This window comes from Marmota monax, unplaced genomic scaffold (assembly GCF_021218885.2).
Source record: "Marmota monax isolate L192 unplaced genomic scaffold, Marmota_monax_Labrador192_F-V1.1 WCK01_AAM20220418_F8-fsc00006, whole genome shotgun sequence".
Classification (NCBI taxonomy): domain Eukaryota; kingdom Metazoa; phylum Chordata; class Mammalia; order Rodentia; family Sciuridae; genus Marmota; species Marmota monax.
Window position 1 is genome coordinate 160,703 of NW_026693712.1, and position 22,531 is coordinate 183,233.

Sequence of the window (22,531 nt, forward strand, 5' to 3'; positions counted from 1 at the left end):
TAAATGCTATTAAAACCAAACCAAAACAAAAGGACTTACAACAAAAAAAAAGTTTGCATAACACTGAGTAACAAAGATGAAGTGGTTTCTTTACAGTAGGACTTTGCAGAATGTTTAATATGGCAATATGTATTGGAAATCCCCACTATAGAGATAATATTTCCCATACTTACTTTGTTATGGGTGTGGTTCATGGCATCAAAGACCACTAATAACAGATATAATAATAAATAAAAAGTTTGAAATGTTGTGAAATTTACCAGAGTGTGGCTCAGAGACATGAAATTAACACATGCCATTGGAAAATATAGCAATGACAGATTTGCTTGATGCAGGGTTGTCATAAACTTTCAATTTGTAAAAAAAAAATATGAAATTTCTATAAAGCACAATAAAGTGAGGCACAAACAAGGTATGTCTGTATAAGTTACTTAGAGATGATTTAAAGTATACGAGATAAAGGGAATATATTGTAAGCAAATACCATGCCATTTAATATAAGGGATTCAGGCATCCTTGGATCTTGGTATCCATTGGGGTTCCTGAAACCAATCCCCCAGAGTGACTGAGAGACAACTGTATATGCTTTAGGAAATCAATATTTTCCAAGTCCTATGCAAGTACTATTTTACTTATGCAAATTTAAAAAAAGTATAGTACAAGGGTGTTGTTTAAATGAAAGTAATTTATTTAAAGTATGTTAGCTCTCTACTAATACATGTAGCAGGGATTGGAAATTTAGATAAATAAGTAACATAAAGGCAGCAAAGTTTTTCTGGCAAAAAGGAAAGATCTGCCATCTCTTTGATTCATAAGCTAATAATGATACTGAATACTGATGAAACCCAGGAAACCATCTTTGGCATTAGTAACTAAACTATATTGAGATGCTCTGCCTTCAGCGGGAGAGGGACACAAGAACTTATTAGTTTCAAATATCACTTATGTGATATTTGAGATCTGCAAATTTCCAGCCACAAGTTTACATCTGTTTTACTTGCAAGAGCTACTTAAGGGTGAATTGTTTTTGTGGATTCCTTTTACAGACTCTTCTCACAGTTTGGGACATGTTTGCCCTCTCAGGTTGCCAGCTCCCTGGCTAATCTGGTACAAATTTGAAGATTACTATGATAGCAATGTTTCTCTTTACATAAATAATTTTTAGCTAGAATTGTGTGTCCCTTAGGTAAATATCTGTATGTCCATAGGCATTCCTTGTAAATCATAAAAGAAGAGTATGATTGTTTTTGCAATCCCCACTCTGTGTCCTTAAAAGTAGCTGGTAATTGTGACAAAAGTTAGGACACATTCATGCATAGTATGTATGATTCATGTATGATAGAATCTATTTTAAGACATCAGCTAGATTTTTGTTCATCCTAGATTAGCTTCAAGGCAAACAATCTTACTAAATAATTTATTAATTCAAAAAGCAGCTAAGCAAGACCACCAACCACATATACAGCTTTTAATATTCTAACTAAAAATGAAATTCAGATTTTAAATTTATATGTAACAACAAATCTCCACCCCAAATCAAGGTTTGTTTGTTTAAAAAATAACAACAAATGATCACTATTGACACTTGAAATCATTTATTCAAGGCATTTTATATAATATTGCAATCATAGTATAGGCATATAATAAAAGAATATGAGAATGCAAAGAAGAATATAAAGCCAGTGTCTGGGCATTTAAAATAAAAGCTCTTCAAAAAGGTACAAAAGTTTTACAGATAGAATTCCTGAAAAATTTGGGAGAAATTAAAATTTTATTAACAACATTATAATACCAAATGACACTCACTTAGTTCCCAGCAAACAGTTTTATATTAATTGTTTATAACCCGTGAGCTAAGACTTAAAGCATTTTACATTCAAGTTGAAATAAGTCAGCACCATTTTAGCTTGAAGGATAAATGAAATGTTGTTTTCAAAAATGACCCAGTACTTTGGGTGGCTGGGAATGAAATCTAAGTTGCAGGTTGCATGTATTTGATTGTGAATATGAATTTTAAAAATAAAAGATATAGAAAAGGGTACTTTTATCAATATTCTTGTTAGTATCAAAAAAAGTTATTTTTAAAAGGAAACATATCCTGACCAGGAAATAAACATTTTCATGTTGTCTCTTAAACATTAATTCTCAAGTTCTAGGAAAATTTTAGTGAACTGCTAATATCAAATATTGGGAATGTTTATAAATGTGATTGTCCTATGAGATTCCAAAGAGCAAAATAAATGTTATTACAAATAATGCCTAGTGAATAATTAGATAGAAATTGTAAATAAAATTATAGTATAAAAATATAAAGATTTTCTGGAAATAGGCAAGTTGAATATTCATATATGTTATGGCACTGTTGGGAGACTAACTCTTCACCTCAAAGGCCAAGACATCTTTAAGACAGATGTGGTCTGAATAATTATGAGAGCACTTAATAATATATGTCAGATAGTAGACTCACTAAATTATTTTCCATTTTCACAGGCTTTATTTCTGTAAAATCTAGTCTCTTCTCAGTACTCAACATTCTTTATATCATTTCTACTTCCTTTTTGTAAAAAATTTAGAGTTTAATAATAGATTGATAATTGTTACCAGCTAGTCATTATCTGTGAGTATTGATGGTTATTCAGAGACAAGACCCTGTGAGGTTAAAAAATATTGTGTGTTAAATCAAAACTTATCATTTATATGTAAATGTTGAGGGATGATGGAAAGGGGAGAAATGTTCACATAAGGAATAAGCAAGAATCTTTAGCTTCTTAATTGAAATACATTTTTTTTTTTTTTGCAGAATCAACCAAAGAGTACATGCTATATTTAAAAGGTGGACATTTCAGGAATTCAAAACATATTTTAATTATTAGAAATATATACATTCATGTACTCATTAACTGTTAACTTATTTTTTAAAACATGTCATGAAAAATAATAGTGCCTAAAATTGAAATGTTATAAACATGTACTGTAGGTTGTTAAAAAATGAAATAAAGCGAACCTAATGGATAATGACATTTTTCATATTTATTGAGGTTAGGGACAGTATTATTTTATGTATCAATGTCTTACATGTGAGTATCTAGCTTATTAGGTCCTCAAAGGGCAATGGATGGAGAGACAGATAAAGGGTCTCACTGAAATAATTGTAAATGTGATTTCTCTTATACATCCAAAGGTCATGATATTGGATAATTTATAATACAGGGGTAATAATCTTAATGAAACAATAGATGTTAAATCTATAGATGCCAGTCTGGCTCAGTATTAATACTGACAGTAGTTTTTGTTATTTAATAAAGCAAGTATATTAAACTATCTCTATTAGAAAAGATTACAATTGGAAAGGATCATTCTACCATCTTAAGACTAAAAAGCAATTTAAGGAAAAAAGAGGTACATCACAGAACCTATCTCATAGCTCAAATACTACCTCAATGAAAATTCTGTCTGTATTTGCTTTGTGTGCTCTGACAAACAAGGACAATGCATACCACTGTATCTGTCCCTTGATGACTGTCCACCTCTCATCCCTTTTACCATGCTGTGTACCCAGTGAGCGCAGAATGATTATTCGTAATTGGTGTTGACTTTACAACTCTATGACATATATGACAGGATGCCAACTCACTTTTAAAACTCTACCTAACATATTCTAGTACTGGAAACGTCTTACTTGAGATTTTAACACTGCTTAATATAGGAAAAACTTCTCCTAAAGCACCATTAACTTAAAAGTCTAACTTGATTTCTTCCTGCACTTTTTGAATTTAAGAAAAAGACAGATTTTCCAAATTCTGTTGTTGCACACAGTTTCACAGTTTAAAATAAAAATCACAGCTGTCTCATTATGGAGTATTCCTTGGTTTTGCAGAAAGTACTTTCTTTTCCCTTATCCACACCTCAAATATATAATGCTATGTGCCTTGTTAATCTGGACTATATTTAAGACACACAAAAACATGTATGACCAATTCTGAATAACCTAGCATGATTTTCCCATAGTGCACACATACTATATCGTCTGTTCTGGATAATTTAAAGATATTTAGCATTACTCTTTTTAATAGCTGAAAATTTAAGACATGCAGAAAAGTTGAAAATCCTAACATGTTTTTCATCATTCTTTTTTTTTTTATATTTGAGAGACAGTGTGGTTTTTGAGACTTTTTGTATGATTTTTATATCAGCAAGGAAATTTTAATTTGGCTTACACTTCAATATGCTTAAATGTATATCATGTCTGGATGTATCCTAGCTATCATCAGAATGACTTCTGAGTTACACAGATGTCCTATGTAGATCAGTCCTCAGAATGGTAATTTTAAGAATGCCACTTAAAATGTCTCTGCCTATAGAAAAACTAAGAGTGGAGAGGAGCATCAACAAATAACAGACAGGAATCGGGCAGCTCAATTACCTAATTCATTCCAAAACAAAAGTTGACTCAAATCAGAATGAAATTGTGCCCTTGACAGAAAGAAAGTTACCTACTAATTTAAAAACTGTAAACATAATTTTTATATAGGGATGTAACTATCTGGATACATATATTGCCATTCCTCTGCTATATAATATTTCTTGACACCAATAGTAATGTGTTTGTTCCTTCCTCAGCACCAAATGTGTCCATATCTGTTTAAATAGTAGGATCATCATTTCTAAATTAATCTACACTAAAACACCTACAAGCGTATTACCATTATGTTTCACTCAAGTTCCAGCACTTTAGAGGATAATCAGTTCAAAGCAATTTTGGCTCATTCTTCAAAATATTATTTTCCCTTTTGTATCAGAATTTCAAAAGGAACATAAGACATTTGTATTTCTTTGAAATAGCCAATTGTGCAACTATGGAATTGAAACATTGTGTTAACTCACAAGTACTGTGAAGAAGTATTTTAAAACTTTCTAAATAATTCCAACTTAAATGTTCAAATCCAGTTATTTGCTTTGTTGTAAAACAGTCCAAACAAAAATTCCTTTTTTGTTTTCTGTTCTCTTTTTTTCAAAATATGTAGACCCTACTGAAGCTAATCTATTTTTTCCCACTTCGAACACCAGGCACTGATTTATCCATTGGGAGTTGAGCTTGCTTTCTAATACCTAGATTAAGAAAACAAAATAGGAGAAGTTATGAACTGGGTACAATATCATGAATGAATACAATAGATACATTTAAAGTCAACTTTAAAAATATCTATGTAGCCATTTCCCTCCACCTGAGCAATAATTATTTTGTGAAATTACCATTAATACATTATTTTAACAATTATTTGATGAAAGCATTTATATCAAGAGCAGAGGATGTATGCTGATGCCTACAGTCTGGACATCTAACATAAAAGATATAACCCCTGAAACAAAAGTGAAGCAGAACTCATGAGACCCACACCCTAACCAGGCAAGTTTGTTCCATGGAACGAGAGTGGCACTCCACCAAGAAGCAGTCATGGCCTCTCACCATCTTGCATTCATCCTTATCCACATGGCTTTGAATGTTGAATGATGCATTAACAGGCAGAGACTGGCTAAGTACAGTCGATCAGCTATTCTTTTATTCAAATGGTTATCATACATCACCATTTAAAGAGGTAAAAATGCACTTAAATCCAAACCATAAACTATCAATTTCCAAACAGTAAGTCTTGTAAGAAGAGAACTTAATCATTAGTATATTAGAACCATAAGTTGTCTGGAGTCACCAGGTCCTTACATTTTGTTTTTAATGAGAAAATGAGGTGGGGGGTGGCACCTTCGTGGCACATACTCACTTACTGGCTGCTTTTTACATCAAACAGAATGCCCTCAAGTATGTGCTTGGCATAAATAACAACCAGTGAACTGACAGTGATATGTAATTAAATTTTAAAAAATAGTACAATAAATAATGCCAGCATGGGAATGACACACACAAAGCCACCAGGCTGACCACATGGCTTTAGGCAAATTCTACCTTTTGCTCAAAAAGTTCAAAAATTCCCCCATGGCCTCCAAAAAATAAAGTTCAAACTTCTTGCTCTCAGTGTTCCCTTTGATCTCGTCCCAAGTGATGTTTTTATCCTTTTTACCCAACTCTTAACTCCATGACACTTATGCTCAGCCAAACTAGAAGACTTGCTTTTTGTAAATATCCCCTTCATCGTCCTCCCGCCATGTAGCTGCCCGTAACTGGGCCTCCTCCCAAATGCTCTTCCTTATCTCCCCTGAGTGTGGTCTTCAGGCTTCAAGGCCCAATTAGAATACAGACCTAAAGCCACTACTGAATCTCAGCCCAAAGAAATCTCCCCTTCCTTGAACTCTGATCTCTAGCAAAGGAGGCCTGAGATGAAAGTCAAAATATAGAAGAGGCAACATCATTCTCCTGAAGGGGACAGATTTTTCTCAACTCAAAAAGGCTACATTTTCCTGATTTCCCACTCATACAGGAAGTATGAGCTTATATTTTACTATGAGTCACTAACCATGGGTTATTTCAATTCTTCATATTTTCCTCTGATCAATATTACTTATTAAAATTCTACCTCAACTACCTCCTCTTGCATTTTAGTTGTAGTCAGAGATCATTGGTGAATTAAAAATAACTAAGCAGGTGGCCACAGGAGGAATACCTCTTATAGAGTCACAATATTGCTGGAGCAATATAACAGTTTCCATTTGTTTCAGATATTTGAAAATACTAAATGGATTCTACTGACTTAAAGCAAAGACACATCCTATGCAGTAAGAGTCTCCTCTTGGGACCTGCACTTACTGGAAGGCCCATAATCATAATGAGTCACCAAACTTCTTGTAGCAGAAGTCCTTCCAGTCTCAGTGCATATTAATTTACCTTCATGGGACTTTTTGTATTGTCTATTACATTTTTGGCAGGGGGTGGAGGTGTGTGTGTACTGGGATTGAAGGCACAGGGAGGCACTCAACCACTAAGCCACATCCCCATTCCTTTTTTTTTTTCTTTTTTTTTTTTTGTATTTAGAGACAGGGTCTCATTGAGTTGCTTAGTGCCTTGCTATTGCTGAGGCTGGCTTTGAACTCCTGATCCTCCTGCCTCAGCCTTCCAAGCTGCTGGGATTACAAGAAAAATACCTGGCTCTATTACATTTTTGTGTGTATTTCTCTCACTCACTCTATTTAATTCTAAAGTCCTTGAGAGATAGGGTTATTTGTTTGATTTGTTTGTTAATTATGTATTGAGTGGGAGGCTGCAAGGTGACAGGCCTGTCCCAGGCAACAGGTAGGTATACAGTGCAAGACAGGCAGTTAGAACCTGGTCTTCATGGACTGGGGCAGGAGACAAACATTAACAAAGAGATTCATAAGTAATATACTGGAATCTCTGTAATATGTCTACAGGGAAACAGTACAGGGGCTTGGAGTTATATTTATTTATCTCTGCATTACTCTCTAATATCTACTTTGGGACCTTAACAAACACACACAGTACAATAGTGAAAGAACAAGTAAATAAGTAAATGGAGAATGAGTAAATAACTTAAGGAATGATAAAAATTAAAAGGAATTAACTAATCCACCAATTTCACCTTAAATCATTTGGGGTTAAATTACACTGATACTATGGGAATTTTGGTTATTCTATAACAAACTGCACACACAATAGGCCATAGAACCAGCATGTTCAGAAGAATATATTTGATTTTTTTTCAGTACCACTCCTTTGCTGTCATGGGCCTCATCTATCTCTAATGATGTGGTGATACTTGTAAAGCTCATGCTTACTCCTTTATGTGAATAAAGTGGCTCCTCCAGGGTGTATGCAACCCCAAATAATATTGCATTGCTCTGTGGACAGACCAAGGGCTAGTTTAGGCTCCACTTTCCTCCTGGCCAGGAGCCCAGGTGTAGGGCAAAATTGGCACAACCAGACTTCCATGGGCCTGGAAAAGCCACCAAATTACAGATTCACGTGCAGCAAACCCCTGTCCCAACTTCCATATGAAATCATGCTATACATTTCTGCATGACTCAAAGATACCAGTACCACTCCATCAAAGCAAAGCAGATGCATGTTCAGTACCACCCTATGGGTCTTCCAATTATTTGAAGTATAAGGTAAGGGTGCATATACAGTTATGATCTATTACCCAGCAACAGAGGAACAGGCAGTATAATAGCTTGGGACAGGACAGACTGGCAAGCAGGCATCAAAATACCTCCTAGTTCACATTTGTAGATAGGATTCCTTCTATGCCTTCATTCAAAAAAGGGTTTCAGGACCAAGGGTTTCCTCTCCTTTTGTGAATATCCCTTTAATACCTGTGGTTCTAAAAATAAACCTATGAAATCTGGGTTTCCACAGACCAGGGATCTGGTCTCTTCATCTGTTCATCTGGTCTCTTCATCACTGTCTTGTACCCAAAGACAGTGATTTTCAAAATGTACTTTGAAGAACTCTAGGACTTTCTTCAAAGCTCCTTCACCGAGTATGAAGGGGCAGGAAACTCAATTGAGCTCCTATGATCTCACCTGAACTGCATTTTGAATACTTTAACATACTGAACCACACAAGCTTTCTGGGTAAACACTTTGTTCTATGTGTATGTCTTATTTTGAAAACTGAGCTTTAGGATGACTAAAACCATAGTATGTCCTCACTTTTCTACACACACACACACACACACACACACACAAATCAGTTCTAATTATGTGATAGCACTGATTCTATGTAACAATTTTGATCTTTGGTTTCTTTACAGTGAAAGCTATAGTAGTTGAAATAGGCACATGTTGTTGTATAATACCTGGCCAAAAAAACCACAAATAAATAAATAAAACTTTTTTGTAAAGAAAATTACTTAATTAGGCAAACAGGACTTACGGTGAAATCGTACAGCCTGAGGCATAAGCATGATGTCCTGTGTAGCGAATGTCACAGCGCACAACATTGTTGGTATAGTCTGATTCAGGCACCAGGTAGCTGGGGTTGACACTGACCTAGGCAACACAAACAGCATCTGTGCTAAAGATTTCATGATCATTATGTACTCATTTTCCCTTCTATTTCTGTAGAGCTACTATGTGGGAATCATTAGCAAGTGATTTAGCTAACACAAGCTGGAAAGGGAGTTTAAGATAAGCAAGTGGTTAAACTCTGCAGACATTATAGAAGAAAACAGTATAACTTCCCATGATGTTCTTTAAAATAAGAATATTTTCATATGTCTACGTTGCTTAAAAATTGTCTAACTATCTCCAAAATCATGATTTATCATCATCTGAGTCTACAGAATGGTGCCTATTAATTTCATTTAAAAATTACATATTTTCCAAGGCCTCTACCTTTAGAATGTAGTTTCCAGGTTGTACATCTGTAATGTCAATCCACTGGCAGTCAATGTCTGCAGCATAGGTATCATAGCAGCCAGGACTCAACCCCTAAAACAAACAAAACAGAACACCTAAAATGATGGTGAATGGTCAGATTGTGCTAAAGTATACGCTGTTATTTGTAAATTAAATTTTCAGTTAGTATTTATAAAGTGTTTGATATAAAACTATAGTATATATTACCCGGCTTCATAGCACCTCTGGTTAAAAAAGACACAGTACTAAAATAAGTAGAAATATACCTGCCTTCTTAAAAGTGTCACAACTTACCAGTGATAAATGCAATCTTAAGTGACAAAATAGTCCTCCACCAAAATTCTGGAATATTACTAGAGCAGGAATAAAGGTCACTTGGCAATTAACTCAAATGTCTTATTAGTGAAACCCTCTCCCATTTTCCCCTCTTAGAAATGACCTTCTTATATTCAGAGTACCCTTGATATTTTTGTCATGGATAGTTTTTGCAATGTTATCCATTTCTTCTCTGGGTTACGATCATACTATGTAAGAATATATCTAATTTAGAGGTTGTAAGTTCCCTAAGGGTAGAATCTATGTTGCATCTTTGATTAGCTAACATTTATTATTATTATGTGCCAGAAACTTAAACATGCTCCATATGTAAATTCTCATAACTATATGAAGAAGGTGCTAGTATTTTCTCTAAATTATAACTCGTAAATGATTGAGCTTGTTTAAGTAAACAGGATCCAGAGTGTCTGTCATTAACTACCATACTATACCCTATTTCACATAATCACTAAAATATTTTGTTGAGTGAATGGACATACACCTAAACTAGCAAATGCCACACATTCCACTTGCTGAGATATTCAGGTTAAAAATAAATAAGTGTCTTGGATGGCCCAGGATAAAAAGAAACAAAAATTGGAATCTGGGGAATATATTATTTCTATTAGCTCTTCACAAGAAATTTTAATTCTTGTATTTTTATTTTAAGATGCTACAATCATATTAACTCAATGCTGCCATTTGATTTCAGCACGCAAAATTGCTTTGATGCTTAAAATAACTTTGGCAATCAAACAGATAGCAAAATCACCTTAGTGTGCTTCACTGACTGGTTTGGCTGTAGCTAGATTTGGGAAGAGTGTGGTGAGAACTGTGCTGTCATATAGCACGTGATAGCACAGACAAGTCAAACTCAAAAGTACCTGAACTGCAGCAGGGAAAACCACATTCCACAGTTATTGTCCGGAATCCTACCTTGGTCCATATTTCATCTATGTTGAGTAGTAAATGTCATCTATGTGGAGTAGTAAATACATAATGAAGAATTATTTTTTTTGGTGTGATACTGCACATAATTCTGATTCTGGTACATCATACGTGTGTTAGCTGCTCCTATTGTTGGTATTACTACACTACCACATTCATGACATTATAAAGGATTCATTGGATTAGATAGCTATTGAAGACAAATTTTAATAATACTCTTTTATTTATTTTTTTTTTAGTTTTAGATGGGCCCAATATCTTTATTATTTAAATTTTTTCTATGAGAATTGAACCCAATTCCTCACACATGTGAAGCAAGTGCTCTACCACTGAGCTACAACCCCAGCCCTTAATATTAGTCATTTAAATGAACAAAACTGCTTTGAAAACAATGGAATTAGCCAGGTGTGTGGTAGACATGGAATCTCTGTAGACCTGTAATCTCTGCTACTTAGGAAGCTGAGGTGGGAGGATCTCTTGAGCTCAGGAGTTCCAGACTAGCCTGAGCAACATAGTGAGAGCACATCTCAAAAATAATACAACCAGAGATATGAAAAATTGTGCTGTATACATGTAACAAAATTTGTAATGCATTCTGCTGTCATTTATTTTTTAAAAAAATCAATAAAAAATAATAAATGAATAAACAAATATAAATGCTGGAATTGGCACTCTAGGATTAGCTAGCAGAATTTAAGCATGAGTTCTGGTTTTTTGAATTGGCAAACATAAAACTGGAAATGAGACCATTAAGCATATAGGCATTTCATATATTCAAAGTCAAAATTTTAAAACAGATTAAATATGAATCCTAGCCCTGGATATCTAAATTAGATATTTGGTTTTTGCAAAACACAACTTTTTACTACATTAGGGTAAAGAGATTAAGTGACTATTTTTAGTTTTGTATATATTTACTATATAAATTGTGGTCTAAGAACAGGAATTAGTAAGAATGTAAATATATAGAAGCTATACATAGATTTACGCTTGAATACATTTCAGAAGGTTTATAATAAAACTAAGCCAACATTTGAGGTTTGTGAGAATGTTTTTTCCTTTAAATGAAGTTCATGGGCAAGAGACACTGATCTACTGAAAAAAAACAAATACATAAATCATTCATAATGCCAGAGCTGGTGCACAATTGTTGAATAATACATATACAGAGGATGACTGACAAGAAAGCTACCAAATAAAATGAAGTGGGTCACTCCAAGGAATGGAAGCACTAGGAATGCTATAAATACCTACAATACCAGATTCAAATACTTCATCTCAGAGTGAGCTGTCCAAACTGTTTATTTTTCTAAAAGGGAGAATAAACTCCAGGTCCACTGCACACCAGATGCTATGGGACTTGATAAATGAATGTAAATGAAATCTATATAAACACATGTAGAGTATGTGGGTAGGTTACATCTCCTTTTGCTTGAAGAATAAGTACTATCCCCCAACCCACACACATATGTCTAATTTAACCTTCTTCCCTTCCAATTGCTATGATGGTCTAAACTCAGAGAAAGAAGTAATGGTAACATTTAGGTCACCAGAAAGCTTCCTGCCGCAGACCTGAAATTTGCTTCCCAAGTTGCCAGCTGCTGATCCTTTTGTGTCCTGGATTACATGCATTTAATGCTCCTTGCCAAGATTTGGGCTGGAGTAAAATTATAATGTCCTTTTACAAATTAGGGTTTCATATGGAAATACTGGCATGGCTTTTAACTGACACACATTTTCCTATTATAAGACATACAAACTGCTTAGTTCAGCACTATTTTTAAAAATTCATCCAAAGAACATCTGACATCAATTATACTGTAGGATTAAATATATGTGTGTGGAGAAAAAAACGTGTCCTTCTGTTCTTATTTGCATTATTAAAAGAAAGAGTGTTTAAAGTGCTTTCTAAGAAACTTATTTCCTCTCCTTTTGCTAGCCTCAATCACTATTCTATTTTAAGCATAAAAGTTGGGAAAAAAAAGAATGGCTTTTCAGGGAGCAGAGGTATATTTTTTTAAAGTTGTTTATAATCAATTAAAGACTACAGAATGGGTGCAGATGCTATGAACCATTCAGACATTTGCAGAAAGTAAAATTTGGCTTCTCATTGTGGAACATATTATCGTGGATACATATTGACCTCCTGTGACAATGAGAAGGGGTCAGGTGCAAAGTTGGAAACACTTTAAAAGTAACATGCATCAAGCCATCACTTACCTTTTCTCATATTATTTTTCATCTTGACAAAATGAACTCAGAATGAAGTCATTTATAAAAGGAGGTGGAAAGAAAGAAAACAGTATGCTACTGTTTTGTCTCTAAAACCTGTGGGTTCTGATTTCAGGGTGCCAGCTTACCTGTGTGTGTGCTGTACATGCAAAGCGTCTGTGGTAGCCATAGTCACAGGATGTGTCCTCAAGACAGAAACTTGCTTTGTGACCTTCAGCCACTCTCCTCTGAGTGTTGGCATCAAGCAGATCATAGTGGCTGAATTCGTCCATGCTGTGGTAATGTCTAGTGTCCCACAAAACAAAGAGACAGTGGTCAGTTGCATACGGAGAAAGCCAAGAGGACAGTAATTTGTTGGCTCACAAATTTGGATTCACATCGTAAATGGGGTCAAGTTTATCTTCTTTAAGAGAGATTCATGCTAGATTGCTCCACTTTCCTCGGACAGACATCTATCAAAATTATTAGCTTTTAACATTGCTACTAGGATAACAGACTTAGTTTGGGTATTTTTTGCTTTTTATTTACACCCTGTTTTATCTTTGAATATTAAATATAAAGAGACAATTATATGTCCTTAAATAAAAATAGCCATTTTTTGCCATTTTTTTTCTCTGATATATTTCTGTTGGCTGTCAATGCCGATGCCTCATTCCAAAAAAGAAGCAGCACATGACTCTGGAAGGTTTTTGGAGATTTTTAAAAATAGATTTCTCACATATTTAAAAATCATTATTAAAATGCAATAGGGAAATAATGGCATGTTTTACCCACCACTATTATTTAAACTGCATAAGCTTTTACTTAGGAATGAAATATTTCTATTTTATCTGAAAAATTAGAAAGCTCCTATCTATTTTTCTCATTTTGTTAGCTAGAAGATGTTGAGCTATTCATATTTTCACATAAGGAAAAGACACTAAGAAGTGGCTCGAATTTCAGAAAGTTTAAGGCCAAACATCAGGATTTCCTGGCAGTTAAGAACACCTGGGTAAGTCACCAAGGCAGATGATGGCATTACCTTATGTGAAAATCCTTATATTTAGTATGGATCAGGGGCATTCACTCTGGGATTGATATAGCTCTTTTGAAAGATGGAAAAAGTCACTTTCAGCTTATGGAGTATGTAATTTACATCTTCCTTTGAGAATGGTCTCTGATCCTTTTGATAACTATGTGTGGTTTTAATAAATGTTATTTAATGCTAACTGTAGATGATCTGGGCTGTAATCAACATTTTTAGAAATCCTAACTATATTGGAGTAAATGTTATTGAAGTCAATTGCTATGCCTTCTCAAGTCTTGATAAAGCTGTGCTTGAAGTTTTAGTTCAAAAGATAATGGTATCACTGGTTGAAGGATCTTAAAGACAGACTTATTTGATTGTGTCAAATTTTAGAAACAATTCTAAATACAAATCTTAACAAATTTCTCTTTTTGGATAAGACTTAAGACTTGTATTTGTCACATCAATAATCATCTGAAAAATGAAAGGGCAACTTAGAAGTCAGGAAGCCCATGTACTTACTGGTGACAACTGTGCCATTCCCAGGAATATCTTGGACGACTTGGTAAGAAATCAGATGTTCCTTGGTTTTTTACTCTTTGGGGAAATCTTAGCAGCACCCTGTGATCATAATCTCTTACATCTGCTCTGTAGGCTGAACTGTGATTTTGAAAAAAGAAACATTATTATATTCACAGACTTTTAACTTAAGACAAAACTACTCCATCATATATTATATCCTTTCACCATCAGTTCCAAGAGGTTAGGGTGTTCAGTTTATTTTGTTTATTGCTGAATGCCAAGCTCCCAACAGTTCTGGGGTACTCAGAACTCAATGAATACTTCATGACTGAGTGAATGAAAGACAACAGTGAAAATTCAGAATTTAAAAGTGACAACATAATAAAACTTGCACTAAAAATCTATGTGTGAGAAACCAACTTTGTATCATAAATCAATTCAAGTTTAAACATAAGAACAACTGAGGTGGAAATTATCCCAAATTAAAAATGATCTATAATTATTAGGAACTTTGAATTTAACAAAATATTTTCTTTTAAACAGATAACTAAGAAATAAAGTGAGAAAATGACTCTAAAAGAACACACATAACTTAGTTAAATAATTTTGCAACTTCACATCTTCAAAACAAGGAAACTACTGTAATATCATGAGGAAGACAATGGTGTGAGTGACACAAGACTTAGGAATGAAAATGAGGTTGAATTTCTTCTATTCCCTACCCTGACAATTGCAAAGATACAATGTGGAAGAAATGTACAAGTGATCAGCACTGTGCCCCGACTAACATATTTCATGTGAGTGTATGTTCTAATACTATCCCTGACCTTATTTTACATGTTAACATATTTATGGGACCCATCAAAACATCTTTTGCTCCCTCTGCTGGTTCCTAGGTGCAAACTCAGAGAACCAATATCCTAATAGCTATTTTATTTTAGGACTAAAGGCAAAACAAAGCTGCTCATGGTCTTATTCTGGCTGAAGTAATATCAAAACAACTCAGTTAGACCTGAAACAAAAAGGGAAAACTTTGGGTTTACCAATGAGGGTGCCTCAATGACAATTTTACCTCCAATCTTCTAAGGGAATAGTAACAAGCCCTTCTTGTTACAATATGTTTTTCTACATTTCTGTACAGTTGGTTTATAAAAAGTTATTAGTTCTAAAGTTTAAGAGTCTTAGAAAAAAAATATGAAACTATCAGTCGCCAGGATAAGGATTAGGTCCACCATAATTTGAGGCAAATCTATAGAAACTTTAAAACTTTTAATTCTTCATGCAGGTCAACATGCCCAGAAGGTCAGGTATCACTTTATCTATTCCTACCCCTTGTCCCATTTCCTAGGTCTGGTCTGTCTGAATAGAAGTAATAGAGAAACAGGCACCAAGGTATGAGAGCCGGGCCACCGAGATCCCAGCTGGTACCTGGCCAGACAGTTTTCTTCCGCAGCGCATCTCAGGTTGTACATAGCCATCTTCTGCACGTATGTGGATGCTTGGATGTAGTAAGGGTCGGGCACCAGGTCCGGGAGACCTAAATGACAGCACGCAACAAGCGCAGCAGTGATACAAAGGAGCGCCTAGTTACTTCGGGTCTGGGTCCCTTCAGATCCCTTATTTGTCATCCTTAGCCCACCAGAACTGCAGAGTAGGGCTGGGGGAAGCCAGAGAATTTGCTACACCCCCCAACCCCCGCCCCTGGTTGCGAAGCAAAGCGAAAAATAAGCTGAAGGAGCCAGGCGTGCGGTTTGCACCAGATTCCAGAGCTGGCTCTGCAGGCTTGGGGGGAGGGGTCGAATCAGCAGGGACCGGGGCCCGCCGCGCCCAGACAGCCACGTAGAGGAGCCACATAGTTGGGGACCTGGTGCACTCTGGCTACCCTGGGGATTGGGGGTGCTTACCGTACTGAAAATAGCCGGTGCCGTATCCGGGTCGATACCTGCTCCCAGGCCGGGGCCTCTCATACGTATCGTAGTAGTTGTAGTAAGGGTTGTCGTCAGAATACTTGTAGGGGTTGTACGGGTCGTCGCCCACCATGCGGTCCACGTGGCTGGGCGGCCGCAGGTTACTGAGCTCCGGGAGCTGTTCTGGCTCCGTCCGGTTACCTGCGCGCGAGGCGCCAGCGTCGCGGGTCCCAGAAGATGAGTAGCCGGCTTGAAACCAGTGGCGGGCGTCGGGCCTGGGGCGACCTGTGGCGACCCCTGACGAGCTGGCGGTTCGCGCCCGTGCTGCGGCCGTGCGATTGTCCCGGAGCAGCAGGATCGGCGTGCGCGGCTGCGGTGCGGCGGCACCGTCTGTTCCAGCGGCGGCGGCACTGGGGCCCCGGCGGCGCTGCGGCTGGTACTGTGAGCCCAGACTCAGCAAGCTGAACACCTGCCCGTTGTTCTCCCATTGGATCCTCTGGCTCCAGGCTCCCGGAGCCGCCGGTGGCTCGCGCGGTGGTTGCTGCTGACCAGGGGCCTGCGGGGCGCAGCGCAGGAGGGGGCAGAGCTGCAGCGGCCCCAGGAGGAGCATGGTCCAGGCGAAGCGCATCTTCACCGGATTGTCTCCTCTATAGGAGGTCTTGGCTCTCAGAAAAAGTTAAAACGGGACTCAAATCACGCGAAGGAGGCAGAAATCTTTAAACAGGGAGGCGAGCAGAGTGCCGTTATCTCAGTACCCACAAAGCAGTGCCAACGGTGGGCTGCAGACCCTTTAGACAGGCAGGGCAGCTCCTCGGACGTGGCACCCGTCTTTCCCCTTTCCCAGTCCTTCTGGAAAGCGACGGGGAGCGGCGCGGCGGTCCCGGCGAGCGGGCAGTGTCTGGAGTGAAGGAAGGAGGAGAGATTTTAAACTTTCTGGCACATTTGCAAAGTTACACAAGCCGTTCTGGCCCTGCTGCCCCTCCGCTATTTGTTCACGTAATGCGATTGGAAACGTGCAAGGCGGACAGCGCTTCGTCTCTGCCCCTCCCTCTTCTCCCTGTCCTGTCCTCCTCCCCCCAGACACGTTGCACTGGGAGCGTTAAGGGGAAAGAACAAAACGGAACACACATCCTGAGACACGCTTGGCTTAATCTGGGGCGAACATGCAGGAATTTCAAAAGACTCAGACAGACGGAGGCAGCCAGGCCATGGGACGAAGCCAAAATATGCATGGAGAAAAATGCTATTAGGTCACCAGCCCTGGAGAGGCGGGAAGTCAGGAGGTGGGGAGGTGCTGGGGGCGAAAGTGTGTGTTGGGGAGGGGGGGCGGTTGTGACTAATGCACATCCATAAAGGAGTTAACCAGACAAATTTCCCAATGTACACTCACTCGATTTATGGGCAGAGCCCTCAGCAAATAAACCCCAGGATATCAAATTTTGTTTTTCTGAGGGTAGGTAATATGAGAAATGGGTTACAAATCTGTTTCCTACAGTGAATATTTTAATAACAAAAAGTCAAATTTTACAGAGAACAAAGCTTGCTAATGCTGAACCGCTGAATAAACCTCTTTTTGAAAATGCCGGCCTGGTACTTGAGTGAAATGAAAAATCATCCTTCATTTCCACCACAGACCAGGGAACTAGAGCAAGTCTGCCTAGGAGAGTACACAGAAGGCATTCTCAAACATTTTTATCTGACTTTTTTCTTTGTCTTTCCTACATCTAATTAGACTTTTGATTTAAGAAATTTAAATCACCACTGTTAAATATTGAAAGTCAATAACGTATACCATGGTGTTTGATTTATTTTCCAACCCAAACAAATGGTTTGTGAAAGAAACAACCCTGGAGTTCAGAGTTGGTAAAAAGAAGAGAGTGGGAGTGGCCACAAGAAGAATGGGAAGGCAGATTAAACTATGCTGACTGGAAAGAGATGCTTCATAGACTAGTTATTCACATACCATTCAATGTTGGGCAGTGCTGGAGTCATTTCAAAGAAAAAATGCTACTAAGTAGTTTGATTTAATACGACCGGATTTTTATGACATTTTTATTGATCTCATCTCTGGGCTGTCTGCATAGATTTGGATATTCACCTGTTTCTGTTGGTCTCTGTCTTTCCATAACAAATCACCATATTTTGGTAGTATGGTATACATCTGCTGATTTGACCTCTTCACATCCATTTTCCTTTTCTTTCTGTTAAAAACAACTGTATGTTCTTTGGGTAACTTCCCCTCCCCAGTCGCATGGTGGGACTGTCTGAGCATTCATGATATTTTCCCCTTCAAGCAGGAGTCCAGAAATCCTAGTTTTGCTAATCAAACCATCTTCCTAGAATTTAAATCTCAAGTAGAAAGACACATGGTCAAAATTATTGCTCCTGTCATTATGAAAGAAAATATATGTTAGGACTTGAATGTAAATCCCCCCTGAGCAGTACATTCCAAGACCTGATTCTTTAGCTTTTCTTTCATTTTTTCCAATGCATTACTTTGTGGCTTAACATGGTCAGAGTCAATTTCTGTTGTTTGCCACCTAAGAACTCTGACTGACACTGAGGGGGTTGTGGTTCTTTCAATTAATCAAATCACATGATTCTGAGTCCAGGATGATGGTTTGGCTCTTTTTGAGTCAAATTAGATTTGCTTTGCTCATGACCACACAGCCTCCTTGGTCACAAAGGGATATTAGACGGAAGCTTGCCAATGGATTGGCAAATCTATTGCTTGTATGATGAAGATAAAAATTCAAATACAAATCCTCTCATGTCAACAATGAATTCTTTCTAAATAATAGTCAGTGGCATCCCTAGCTGTCATTTTAGAGACTTGCGGCAGTGCTTAAAATTACTTTCTCCAAACCCACTAAGGAGGATGGCATAAAAAAAGAAGAAACAGGTGTATACAATTTAGACAGACAGATGAAATTATAGGAGAAGCAGGAAGGGATAGAGTATAATTATCTCTCAGCTGAAAAGGCTCAGCTTATTCTCTAGAAAAAAAAGCCTGAAGCTGCTATTACTTGACCACAGACTCCTAGGGGAAGACCTCTGCTATGTAAATCATACCGTTAGAGTGGCAGACAAAAGCAGTTCCTGGACAGGCACAGTGGCATATACCTGTAATCCCAGTGGCTTGAGAGGCTGAGGCAGGAGGATCACAAGTTCAAAGCTACCCTTAGCAACTTAGTGATAGCTCTCTCAAAATAAAAAAGAAAAAGGGCTGGGGATGTGGCTTAGTGGTTAAGCACCCCTGGGTTCAATCCTTGGTATAAAAAAAGTTTCCTATTTTGTATGGCTGATTCTCTATTTCTTAGTTATCTGTAATATTCAAAGATTAACTTAAATCTTTTCAAATGAACTTTTACTAGTTTAAAAATATCTGATTTTTATGAATATTCCAGTTATTTGCACTATTTTCAACTCAGTCATTTCAATGTTTGATTGTGATTTTTAATATTTAATCAAATAATTCCTTTAGTTGGACTTTAAAAACATCAGGTACACTGTTTTTGTGAGTTAAAGCCTTCATGCTACAATTTTCATTTTTTTTACATATTGTCCAGCAGTAAAATTCTATATACATTTATTTTGGTTACAAGCATTTCTTTGGACACATTTACCCTTAATTGTGGTATACCTTAGTGATGATTTCCACACATAAACACTAAAAATTGATAACTGAATGAGGTTGACCTTTTTTTTTTTCAAATTAGCTTCAACAGACTTAAAAGAGTTTTATCAGAATATAAATAACTGATTAGAACAGTAGTGGTGAACACTACTCATTTTCTTTTAAAAACAGATACACATATACACATATCTCAGGGGAGATGACACATAACTCATTGTCACATACTCTAATGAAAAGCTTAGTTCATTTTCTCTCTCTTTCATTTCCTCTAAACTCTCTCTGGCCTACCCCTCAGCCAGCTGAAAAACAAACATGTGGCCACCACATTGGGGACAACAGAAAGTGTCTGCAAGCCCTGAGGGAAACAATCTAGCCACATCATGCTTTTTGTTCAATGGCAAAACTATTATTTACAAAATTAGAGAAACTCTAGTTTCTTCACACTCAACACTGAAATAAGTAATAATAATAATACTAGTAATATTAGTGATGATGATAACTTGTAGATATATAAAAGATACCTTTAACATGTTAGTTTTGGTAAGATACACAGCTGATACAACTTTCGGCCATGGGACTCGCTCTTTTTCAAAATTTTAAAATTGTTATTATTTATTTTTATTGGTATAGTTATACATAAAATTGGGGTTCATTTTGACATAATTATACAAAAGTTAACTACAATTTGCTCCAATTCAGTCCCCAGTACTTTCCCTTTTCTTCTCCTCCTCTCTCCTCCTATTACTTTCCCTCTATTTTATGAGTTTTTTTTCTATTCTAGTTTTTAAAATTAGTGCAGTATAGATATACATAAATGTTATATTCACTATAGTATATTAATTTTGTGGACAGTTTTACAGTGCGTATCATAAAAAGAGAGATGGAATCATTCTGATTTCCTTTTTTGAGGTTCTAGCTTATCAATATCCATGTTTAAACTGCAACATCTCTACTAAACAAGAAATAAAAGTTGTCAGAAGGTTGAATTCCTAGAATTTGCAAATTAATTTACGTTTGTGGGATAGTTCATATATGTGGAAAATAGAATTATGCAGAAAGCCCAAACTGTAAAGCTGAGCCTCTGAATTACCGAAACCAGAATAGTAATGCCATAGTCAAAAGGACTAGGATTCAAGCATAACTCTTGTTTGGGGCTCAGAAAGCTCATACAAATCTTGTTTCTCAGTGAAGACAATATATGTGTGTGCTTTGGTGCCACCATGTAATTTAAATAAAATAAGGGAAGTGGAAAGTTAGAGATTTTTAAGGTGAAAATGATTGAGAAAGAGATAGGTAAAGCATCTTACACATGGGAATCAATTGAGGATTTATAAAGACACTATGCACACACTTAAAAGTACTTAGGAGAGTAATAGGAATAAAGAACCAGCAATTGTTTTTTTTCACTTGAGTAGAATGGAGGAGAAGCAATATTCAAAGTCATTAGCATGTTTGTATTCCTTCCTTCCTCTCTTCCCCTTCTGCCACACGTTGCTTCCAGTTATTCACTCAAATATAAAAAGGAGACAGTTGGCACACATTTGTCTATGTGTATCAAGCCTGAACTGAAAAAGATTATCTGTAAACAAAGTACATAGAAGAATTTCAGAAATAATCAATTTTAAATATAACAGTTTGGATTACCCAATCCTACTGAAACACCCAAGGAATAGAAAAATGGAATTTAACTCCAAAGAATGAAAAAGTATTTCATTCTGATTTCTTTAATGCATATTCATATGTGATTAAATAAAGAATTTTAGTCACGTTAATAAAATGGAAAAAATGAGAAGACATGATACTAAACAGGTGAATGGGTCTTGGAAATGCAGTGTATCAAAGTAATTTGGTAGTTGGCAAAATTACCTATAAGTGAAGTCCAAGTTATTTGATTGAGCTGATGGAAAGTCCCATGATAAAAAGACAGCTCTTCTTCAATCTATGTGGTATACTAGAATCATTTCTGTGACTAATCAATAGGAGAACGCGTACTACTATTATGGTTTAAATATGAGGTGTCCACCAAAAGCTTATGTGTGGGACAATGCAAGAATACTCAGAGGTGAAATGATTAGATTATGAGAGCTATAACCTAACTAGTGGATTAATCCACTGATGTGGGTTACCCAGGTGATAACTGTAGGCAGGTAGGGTATGGCTAGAAAAAGTAGATCACTAGGGGTACACCTTTAGGATTTATATTTCATCTCTGGTGAACAGAGCTCTCTTTCTGCTTCCTGGTTGCCATGTCCTGAGATGCTTCCTCCTGCCACACCCTTCCATCATGATGTTCTGCCTCACCTCAGGTCCAGAGCTATGGAATCAGTTGACCAAAAATCAAACCTCTGAAACCATGAGCCAAAATAAACTTTTCCAAGTTTCTCATGTCAGGTCTTTTGTGATGCAAAGCTGACTAAAACAAATATCAAGTCCACATCTTAGCATATTTGTTTGCTACTCTTCAGCTCTTCATGCATCCAACTTCACTGTCCCAGTACCCTAAAAGTTCCTTAATTTAACATAAGCAAGGCATGATCCTCTGAGCTGGTAGCAGATATGTTAAGAGGGCATGTAGGCTTAACTTGGGCATCTCTTTCACCTGCCGGTCACAAGCACGGATTGCAATCCCGCCACTAG

General features: G+C 36.8%; 1 protein-coding gene across 2 annotated transcripts; it reads right to left on the bottom strand.

The window, feature by feature from the left end:
* Nucleotides 1-1,578: 1,578 nt before the first annotated feature.
* Lox (lysyl oxidase) lies at nucleotides 1,579-17,254 on the bottom strand. 2 transcript variants are annotated; one of them, XM_046460384.2, is made up of 7 exons: nucleotides 16,255-17,252; nucleotides 15,779-15,887; nucleotides 14,351-14,488; nucleotides 12,951-13,107; nucleotides 9,304-9,399; nucleotides 8,843-8,958; nucleotides 1,579-5,109 (listed from the first exon to the last, which is right to left on the bottom strand). In XM_046460384.2, exons 1-7 carry the CDS (start codon nucleotides 16,883-16,885, stop codon nucleotides 5,103-5,105), a joined length of 1,254 nt encoding a protein of 417 aa, XP_046316340.1. In that variant the 5' UTR covers nucleotides 16,886-17,252; the 3' UTR covers nucleotides 1,579-5,102. The 2 variants fall into 2 exon arrangements, with proteins under 2 accessions (XP_046316340.1, XP_046316341.1); XM_046460385.2 differs by lacking the exon at nucleotides 1,579-5,109 and having other exon boundaries at nucleotides 8,839-8,958; nucleotides 16,255-17,254.
* Nucleotides 17,255-22,531: the final 5,277 nt, after the last annotated feature.